We start from the raw sequence: 10,910 nt of genomic DNA, 5'->3' as shown, positions 1-10,910 counted from the left end.
ACTTCTAGATAAGGTAAAGTTGTGCAAATACATAGTATTGTAATTTTGAGCACTCAAAAATTAAATGCACGACTTAGAATTATTAGAGAATAAATTAATTCGAACTTTTTTTTATTTCTTGGACACAATCTTAAAGTAGTCTCTAAATATTAACATTGAGAGCTCATATTTTCAGAGGATCTTTTTCTAGAGATACTCTGACGATTTTTCAACGTTCATTAGAAAAAAAATATTCGATTTATTTGAGACACTCTAATATGTATACATAATAAGATGATATCTATTCGTATTATTTTCAATCAAAAATTCCAAGATCATTCCACTCTTTGAGTCTCCTAACCATCTTGATCCTATAAGCTTCATTGCTGTAGGCTTTGGGGCTGAACTCTCCATTACTCGCCAATTCATCAAGCCCTTGCGCGTGATCTTTGGCAACAATCATGATCGGTAGACTCACAGAAGCAACCACAAAACCGAGAAACTCTGTTTCTAATAATATTTTTTTAAGATGTTCTAAACTAGGGGCGCAAGTTTCGCAGCCAATTTTTTTCATTGTCAACGACAGTGTTTTTTGATACTCTTCAATTAGCAAATTTTTATGATAATCAGCACCTCTTCACGCGGACTCGTGTTTAAGTAATATTGTAAGTCTAATGCAGGGGTTCCGTAAACGCAAATTTGGAAGTCAACCTGCAAATAAACATCAATTAATCCTAACTTATCAAATTATTTATCAAAATACATCAATTAATCCTAACTCATCAAAATTACTTACAAATATGTGATCTATAACGTTTCCGTTATCGTCGTACTTGAACATCATATTATTTACCCAAAAGTCTCCGTGGTTGATAACATTGAACTCATCTTCTCTGAGCTTTCCTATTTCGCAAGCTTTAGAATAAGCTGCATTTTGCAAGTTTTTTAGCTTTTCGACACATTGTTTACTCACTTCTGACCAGGACTCAGCTGCTTTTGTCATTGCTTTTACTCCATTCACGAATAGTTTATACAATTCCGGAGGACAGCGAGTGTCGAACAATCCTTTGGAGTAAAGCTTCTTAACTTTTGGGTTCTATAAAAAACTTACAGAAAGTTAATATACATTATCAACAAATCAAACAGAGCTATGCAAAACTAACCTTTTCAATAACAAATACAGAACTCGCATGAAATTTAGCTAGTCTTCGTATCGCCAAAACAGAATGAGAGAGATCAAGACCATTTTGACGGTCAGCCATACGGAATCCTAAGGGAGCCAAATCTTCGAGAACTAAAACCGGAGGATTGCTGCGTTGAGTATAGTAACATCTTCCACTTAATTTAGTGTCTTTTAGTACTGATTCCATGTCTTTCAAAGTACAAGTCATCATCTTTATTTCATTGTCGAATATATTAATATCCTCGATCTGAAACAGATAAAATGAAACACAGCCAGAATCATGATTAATTACTATTATTAAGCAATCTATTATTTATATCCCTCACTAATTCTTTGTGTATCTGTAGATCTGTTGAGGCAACTTTTACTAAAATCGTTCCATTTTTAGAAACTCTTTTTCCAGCATCATCGCGCGTCAGATCAAAGTAAACTCGATACATTTCACTGCAATAATTATCACCTTTGCTTGTCGCTAATTTCACCTCAATATTTTTAATAGAAATCGAATAATCTTTATCAACATCACTGAGAATGCGTTCTATACATTCGGCTGTTAACCATGCAGGCTTAGTCATATTTGTGGGATTCTGTTTTTTTTAAGTTAATGTTTGAATCAAAGAATATATCTAACGACTGTAGCAGTGTTCAATATCTAACTAGTTTTCATACCTCCTTATCTACTTCAGACAGTATAATAGATAAAAGTCATCTTTGTCTTAACAAAATTTATAATTACTTTTATTCTAATGTTCTAGTCTTAGAGCAAATTATTGTATGCTATTATATACTGACAGCTTGTCACCGAGGATGCTTCTGAGTGACACATAATAAATTAGATTGATTCTTCATATTTCATGGCTTAATGACCTTGCGTAATCGTTATCTGTTCATTCGAATAATCGTTCTTTCATAAAATTAACAATACAAAAGCCAACATTATTATTGTTATCGTTTTTAAAACATAATAAACAAATAATACAAATACTTATTTTATTCTTCGTTTGCAGCTTTCCATTCTTCAATCAAAAAAACTCTTATGTTTATTTATTTATTTATTGCTGAATTTTCTGTTCCGTCGAATTCCTTCCACATTAATTGTATTTTTTATGTAAAACTTCAAGATTATTTAATTCTTGGTCTATATTCATCATTTATAATCTATAATGTTTAAATTTTATGCTGCTGCATTAAATTTTTCAGCGTTCAACAAATCACTGATATGTTTTGATGTGATATTTTTACTTAGTATCATGATTGAAAGTCTATTTGATGACATTAAGTTACTGATAAGTATTATTTTTAGTTTCACTGAAAGTAAATTAAAATGATAATGCATTATTTATAGCAGACAAGTTTATTATGTAATATTGAATTTTTTTTTTCAATCAAAACTACTTTGTATGATTGAGATTATGAGTTTACTAAGATTTTATTGCATGCCTTAAGCGCCAACGCGCCAAAGCATGGCTCTACTGAGGCCTAAAAATTAAGTTTTTTTTAACTACTTCCTGCTTTAAAAATAATAATTTTCAAAAGTATATTAGAAATTAATAATTTCGGTCTAATTTTGAGAATGCGAGTTTTCATCACATCTGCACGTTTTGAGGTTTTAGGAACTCGTTCCCAAAATCTCAAAACCTCCGTTTGGAACAAATCAACCAATTAAGATGAGCGATACGATTTTTAAATTAATTGATTAAGTCGTCTTAAAAATACTCAAAAAATAAAAACCGAAAAAAATCTAAATAATTTTAAAACTTATTGGCTGATCAACTCCAAATCTGACAGATACATGCTTGTACTTAAAAAACTGTGTAAAATCTCGTCAAACGTTCTTTTTAGATACTACTCAAATTCTGGCCGAATCGACTCAAGAATCTGTACATTTTTTTATGCTTAAAAATTGTGTTCAATGTTGCTAAGAAATTGAAAAATCGAACAACGAGTTTAAATATTATTGCTGTTTGAAAATATATGTCAAAAATATATTGATTTAAAACACTTCTGAGATCATGACTTCTGTTAGCATCCATAATTTATAAATAATAATGAAAATTATCAAGAACTTGGACCATACAAAATAACTCAGTGTTAAATTTTTAAATGTTGCAACGTTTCGTTGTATTTCACAACTTCATCAGTCAAACTGTACAAAACAAAACACATTGTTAATAACAATATGACAAGGATAACAAAAAGATAAATTAAAACATTAAAAATCTTACATTTAAGGTTAACACTTATGAAGTTGTGAAATGCAACGAAACGTTGCAACATTTAAAAGTTTAACACTGAGTTATTTTGTATGGTCCAAGTTCCTGATAATTTTCATTATTACTTCTGAGATCCTTTGAGCTTGGAGAGCTCAAATTTAACCAATTGGAAGATTTTCAAACGTTATTAAAGCTCTACGGAAGTGCAAAGTTCAAGAGATAGCGTCCAACTCGACCGTCTATCAGATTTTTAGTTTTTTAGAGGTTTGGATGAAAGTTTATAATAAAAGATTTTTTTTCAAGTTCCCATGAAAAAATTTTTTGAAAAACTAATAAAATTTTCAGTTAAAACAGTTAATATTTATCTCACTTGCCGAAAAATGATTAGGTCATGTCATCTATCCCACGATTATCGTGAATCTAACGGTAATTTTTAAAGAAAATTCCTTTCTGTGTATGGCCATACATGTCCTTATATATAAATACTGGCCTCATTAAGACATATATAGCGGATATATCGTGATCTAAATAATTTTCATATCAGGCAACATCAAAAATTATGTGTGCGCAGATCAGGCCATGTCAGAAAATTTTTTTCACGGGTTTGAAGATCGAAATTTACCTCATTGGATAGGTTTAAAAGTTTAGAGATTTTTTTTTTAATTATATTCTATTTTAAATCAATTCACATAATTGAAAAAATGCAATTCTTTAAAATTTGATTCATATTTGTGATCGAAAATAGTTTAATTAAATAAAATACGATTTGAGAATTTATGAATAAAATAAAAAAAGAAAGTCAAAAGATAAATGAGAAAAACATGATGGTCTCTCGCTACTGTTGTTCTTGGCTCATAGCTACCATTTGAATTTTCGGGCGGATGGAAATATCGGTTAGCTAAAATAAATCGACTCGTACTGACATACATATATATATATATATATATATATATATATATATATATATATATATATATATATATATATATGCATATCTATCATCTACGTATATCTACAGATACACAGTATGTATGATCGAATAGTGTGTTTAAAAAAATTAAAAATTTTTACTAGCTCGGAACGTACATATCTACGTGGTAAACTAGATAAAAAATACATCCGTGGGAAAATAATGTGCATTATAAAAAAATGAACAAACTCGTTGAATATTGAGGAATTGTGTTTACAACAGTTTAGAGAATGAACGAATAGATGAAAAAAGAGCATTCACCTGTCAACTTTAAGTGAAACGTGTTGCCACTTACTTTTTTTTCTTTTTTTTCGGTTGTCTCGTGGCTCACTAGAGGTCTCACGTCGCTCTCCTACCAAAACATCACCTTACTCTTCGATTTGACTCCATTCTTCTCACCATGAAACAGCTTAATATAATCCTATTTGAGACTGGCACAATAGTCACTCTTCGGCCACCGAACGTGACAAAAATTATTTACTCGTTTATTTAATGTCACCCTGAAAATCTGACAGATAACTCGTCCAATCTCTCCATTGTCAGTTCATCAGAAGAGCAAGAAAAAAAAGAGAATAAAGATAACAATGTTGAAAGAATCTCTTTTTTGAATCACTTCGATTAGTGTATTAAAAAGTATACCATTCAAGCTTAAATTGAAATTTCAAGCTATGTCAAATTGTTTAATACTATCGTAAAAACCTACCGAGTAACGTTTATATAACCGATTTCACACATTAATATAATATCCATCGCATATTACGCAGCTATTGTTATTTTATTCCATTGAGCTGCTACTGTAAAAAAGATCATAAGGCGTGATTATTAATCTTTCAAATAAAGTATAACTATAACTAACTGATACCCACCCGCTTCGCTGAGCGCTTTATAGAATTGCATTTTTAGATCTAGACTTGAAATTTAATTGGAGTATTGTTTTGATTGGCATAGATTCCAAATGATCATTGAAAGTTTTAGTTAAAGTCAATGCAAGTTTTATAATTAAAATAGAAATTTGTCTACCTTCAAGTGCGAAGAATTTTTCTGTTGTTAAAAATTTTCTCAGTAACATGAAATTTTTATAGAAAATAAATTTAGCATGCTTTTTACAAATTCTATTTAAATAAGTAGCCAAAATTATTTTTAACATATTTAGTGTTTGGACAATGCATCCACTTTAATCTGTTACATTCTCGCAATCCCGCAATAAAAACAATTTATAAATTATGAAATCAGCAAAAATAACATGTATGTAAAGTTTTGAAAGGGCTGGGCCAAACTTAGATTTTGAATACTATTTGGATCTATTCGGACCCATAGATTTCGAAAAATCTAAAAAAACCTGTGAAACAATTTTTTTTAAAAGTGGTTTTTTTGAAATAATTTTTAAACGGCTTTATCGACAAACTTCAGAAACTGATCAGCTTCAGAAACGAATCAGCATTTAACCTTGGAAAACCACGTCGATCGCCGCTAATTCGGTCCAAATTGTTTGATTCGTTCGAGAGATATCGTGAAAGAAAGAAAACCGAAAAAAGTGTTTTTTTGCAATTACTCCGAAATATTTCATCTTGAAAAATTTTTGTTGTCGATTCTTTCAAAGGCCATGAAAAATTGCATCGATTGCCGCCAATCGCGTAAAAATCAGTTGATTCATTCCAAAGTTATGACAGTTTGAAATTTTAAAAAATAGTGTTTTATTAAACTTTCATCAAACTTTTGATCTCGAAGCTAGAAGAGCTCAAAAATGTCATAAGTGCAATTTTAAGCGTTTAGATATGGAATAAGCGGGAAGTTACAGGGATGGCCTTGAGAGTCAATCGTTTTCCAGATTTTTATTTACAATTTTCGATGAAAATTATAATCTCTTCAGCATCGAAGAAGCTTTAATATTAATTAAAAAAATTTATATTTAAAAAATTTACTTCGTTTAAAAGTAAGAAATTAAAAATTTTTTCAACTTTGAAAGTAAAGTTTCTGAAAAATTGAATCAATCGAAACGTCTGAGATTTAAAATGATATTTTTTAATACTAAAAAAAACTTGTTAGTCCATTTCTTGACCGATATGTTTTGCACTTGGGGGTTGAAAACACATGTTTCTGAAAATAAAGTGGCCCCGCACGTGTAACTTGAGATAACAAACCGGAACCGGATGTTCCTTTACGCCAAAGACAGAAAAATATAGACCGCTAGTCATCGACCCAAAATTTATTCTGTTTCCAACTCATTTTCACCGAAAGATCTATTTCATTGGTCAAAATAATATTGTGCTGAAAAGAATCCTTCATGTATATACGTGTCAAAATCTGTGAAATAGTTCTCAATTTATAACAATCGAAAACTACAATTAAGTTTTTGTAGAGTATTAATTGGTCAATTGAACTTATATTGAATAGGGGCAAAACGTGAGCTTAAGTAATTCATTGTTGTGTTTATGTTACAATAATAGATGATAAAAATCGCTACAATATTATTCACACTACAGGGGGTGGCCAAGTTTGAGCTAAGCTCATATGGTGAATGTTTCGTACCCATTTCGGTTAGTTTCCCTTGAAAACCTTGAGACTTATTATCTTCGCTTGGACTCATCAGTAGTTTTATTTGATGTTTTCTTTGATATATTTGAAACTATCCATTTCATAAATTAACAAAATATTTTCGTATATTTACATAACAAACTAATATATAATCGAAATTGAACTTATTTGTCAAGACACAACAGGTGATCTGTACAATAAATAATGAAAAAATTCATTTTCTTAATTTTTTTTTTTCTCAATTTTAGTATGTTGGACAAAAATTTTTGATAAAAAAAAAATAATAATTGGGAATTTAATTATCTCTTTGAGCAAAAGATAATTTTGCTTAAAGATATTCAGAAGTTTCATGTATTTAGTTTTGGTTAAAATTGTTTATGTTTGCTGATAATCCATCATAAGCTTGACGTTGTGAATAACTAACTATCATTAATAATCTAAGCAAAATATATTAGCACCTAAGTATAGTCAAAATTTGTCACCTCGAATTTTGTTTCGTCTAAACTTCGTCTAAATTTCGACCTCCGAAAAAAAATTTCTAACGTGGCCATCTTAGCTAATATATAAAAATAAAAAGTAGTGATGTAACTAGAAATCACTGTCAGATAAGATCTTTAGGAGAGTAAAAAAAAATTATTTGTTTTACAACTCAATACCTCAAACTTAACGCCCTCGCAAAGACACAATTCATTGACCATGCGCCCTTCGTCAAAGATTTTAAACACTAACTTTGCTCGAAAAATTATATATAGTCATATATGACCAGTTTAGGTCTGATGTGGGCATATCAAGTCATATTAGGACTTATTTCAAATTTTTAATTTTCTGAGCTCCAAAACGCTGTTTCTTCGTTAGTTATTAAGCTTATTGAAATCTGATAAAAAATGTTCATATTAAAATCACATCCAATAAACATCGATATAAAGATCTCATAAAGAGTGTCTGTAAACTATAATGTTTTTTATTTACACTTTGCCTGAACTTATTTCACTTCTCATTTCAATAAGAAGAAATTCAGTTATAAAATAAAATAAAAGCATTTATTATTTTTCTTATTTTTTTCGAAAATCAACTGTGTATGTTCTTCTAAAATTTTCCTTAGGTAAGGTATAATACCTTTAAAAGTCTTTCTGGTGGCATGGATTAAAAGTGAGGATTACATTGGTGAATAGCAAGAGTCTACCTAGCTTACTTTTTTCCTTTTTCCCAATACATTATAACTCGTTTTATACCTTCGGCAAGTCCTTTAAATTTAAAACTCTAAAGTCTAAAATGATGATCTGACTTGGGCCACCCGCATCTGTCATTTAAAGTATTATCCCGAAAAATGGCGTTATGTCAAAACATCGAATATGTCCAATTGGCTTTACTGCCCCACTTTTTCATTCCAAACTACAAAACGAATTTAAGGCAATCCTAAGGATTATTAGTAAATACCAAAGACTAAACTGGTATCTTACTGGTACTCACTTTTACTTTCTAACAATATTTAAAATTCTCACGTTTTTCGTACCAGATTTTGGAATATTTTTTTTTTTCACATCCTTTTCAAATAATTTATATTAACAGCTAAGTGCTATTTTCCAACTACAATGGCGGATATACTTCTTAGAAGCAAAGTTAAAAAAAAACCATTTACTTTATATGGGTTAGCCCAAAAATTTCCCGCTCTTTTTAAACTCAGAGGATTTGAAAACATTTCTACTATTTTTGAGCTTTTTCTAATCATTTACCAATATAATTGATCTGCCTAGTTTAATTAGAGCTCATAGCACAAATTTTTTGACAAATTTTGAATCTGTCATAGGTTTATATCCCAGTAAACATGTTTACGTCAATGTGACGTCAAAATGACATTGGGCTATGTCAGGATTTACCTAAGATATAAGATAATACTATTTTCACCTATTATTGGTTATTTTCACATTTATAATACCTTGGGTACGTTTTTAACATACAATACGTTGATACTACGTTTTCTACGTCTAATACGCTCAACCTACAATTTGAACGTTGAATCTACGATATAAATTTCGACTCTGGCTGGGACCTCAAAACATGGAGATCCGTTGAAAACTCAACTTTCGAAAATCGAACTGAAATCAATAACTTCCCTTTAGAGGAAAATTTTCAATTTTCTTAGCGGGAAGTTAAAAAAAAATAAATACAAATATGACATTTTTGATTTACTAGAAGCTATTTCCTGTGCAGAATTTCAGCTGGATTATATTTTAGTAGATAGGGCTCGATACAGTTTTTGTATGGAATGACGAACTGTAGTTTACTCTATAATTTATAAATGATTCTTGGAAAACTCCGAAGGAATTCCGAAGCAGACTCTTTAAAATTTTGTCAGAATTATTCCGGATTTCACACATTCCAGAAAGTGGGTTGTTTATTTTTCTTCTCGTATTATTAATATTTTTTTCGGGAATTCGGAAAAATTGCAGAGAAGATTGTGCGGGATTTTGTAGGAATTTCTGTGGTTTCCAGGCTTGAGGTAAACAGAGTAAACGACCTATCGATTTGATTCAGCAATTGATGGAAATTTACACAGTTTTCTTGATAGATTTGCATAAAATGGATAACAATTTTGTCCATTCAGTATCAATTACGATAACTTAAGGGAATTTCAAGGAATTCCAGACGAAACACGGAGAATTTTCAATGGAATTTTTGTTGAGTTCAAGCTAGAAATAGATGGAGTGAAATTCCTCTCAATTCTAGAAAGTTTTTTTCCAATCGTTACTATGTTTGTTAATAAAATTATCACTTATGATTTCATCCGGAATTCATCGGAAATTCTTCTAGAATTCAGATTTGTGTAAACATATAAACTCCTCAGGATTTCCGGCAGATCGCCAAAGCCCATACGAAGTCACCGATGCTCGGAAAAAACGGATGATCGGCCAAGACTAGGCTACTTATGCTAGGCCGAGCATCGGTACTCTATCATCGCCCTATGGCTCACCAATGGCCATGCTGGTACACCATTGGCCACCGATCGATGCTCTTACTAATGACCTACGATCATCAGCCTATCCTTGGCCGATGATGTGATGAATTTACTTCTTGCAGAACTTATAACAAATACATTCAGCAGAACTTATAAAAAATAAATGCAAAAATTATATATAAATTACAAAAATTTTATTTTTATTAACAAATATATTGACTGAATTACTTTTCAAGTTAAAAACTCATACCCATGCACAGTAAAAAATTTTGCGTCATTGCGTCAAAAAATTTTTATGTTCAATATTTAACACTTTTTTGTGTTGATTTAACATAATAATTGTTAAATTTACACATAAAAATGTTCAATTTACACATAAAAGTGTTAATCATTTAACACAAAAATTTTTAACATTAAATTTTTTGACGCAATGACGTAAATTTTTTACTGTGTACGGAGTATCGTTCGAAGCTAGGCTATTAATGCTTGGACAAGCATCAGCGCCTTATGATCAGCCTATGAATGGCTCATCATCGACCGCTCTACTAAGCTCATAGCAACGACAAACGATCATCAGACGTTGCTTGGCCGATATGATAAATTTTCTGCTATGCATCTCCTCTAAATATCACATCAGCTGTTTCTTAAATTTTATTTACTGGCATTACTGAATATTTATGGGAGATAAAAAACATTCTCAAACGAATAAGTTAGGTGATAAATTTACCATTTTTATCAGAGAAAAATTTTCAATTAGTTATTCATTAATTACTCATAAAAATTGAGAAAATAAAGTACCTATAAAGCGAATTATTGGTATGCATTGGAATAAAATACTTGTTGATCATTTAAATAGCTAAACTAAATTCTTTCTGTTAACTACGGCATGCAACGCAGTTGGTAATGTTCGAGACTTCCAGGCAGACGGACCAGGTTCGATTCCCATCGCATTTTAATCTTAAAATTTTTTTTAAGGAACTTCGATAGGCTCGCCGCTCCTGTGCACCCCGAGGACGAATTTAAAAATCTACATAACAATACGACTGAAATAAATCAATAATTTTGCGATACTTC

The 10,910-nt window shown here is 30.5% G+C and overlaps 1 protein-coding gene across 1 annotated transcript; it reads right to left on the bottom strand.

Moving 5' to 3' along the window:
* Positions 1–218: 218 nt before the first annotated feature.
* LOC141537981 (uncharacterized) lies at positions 219–1,829 on the bottom strand. Its single transcript, XM_074259212.1, is given in 5 exon segments — positions 219–603; positions 606–690; positions 776–1,075; positions 1,143–1,409; positions 1,489–1,829. Coding segments are annotated over 5 exon segments (1,209 nt in total). The 5' UTR covers positions 1,738–1,829; the 3' UTR covers positions 219–295.
* Between the last annotated feature and the right edge of the window lie 9,081 nt (positions 1,830–10,910).

The sequence above is a fragment of the Cotesia typhae genome, unplaced genomic scaffold, assembly GCF_013202065.1.
Source record: "Cotesia typhae breed Kobodo isofemale line unplaced genomic scaffold, CoteBio_Ctyphae contig_20, whole genome shotgun sequence".
Lineage (NCBI taxonomy): Eukaryota > Metazoa > Arthropoda > Insecta > Hymenoptera > Braconidae > Cotesia > Cotesia typhae.
Note: the sequence above shows the minus strand (reverse complement) of the source record. Positions and strands in the feature narration are given on the sequence as shown.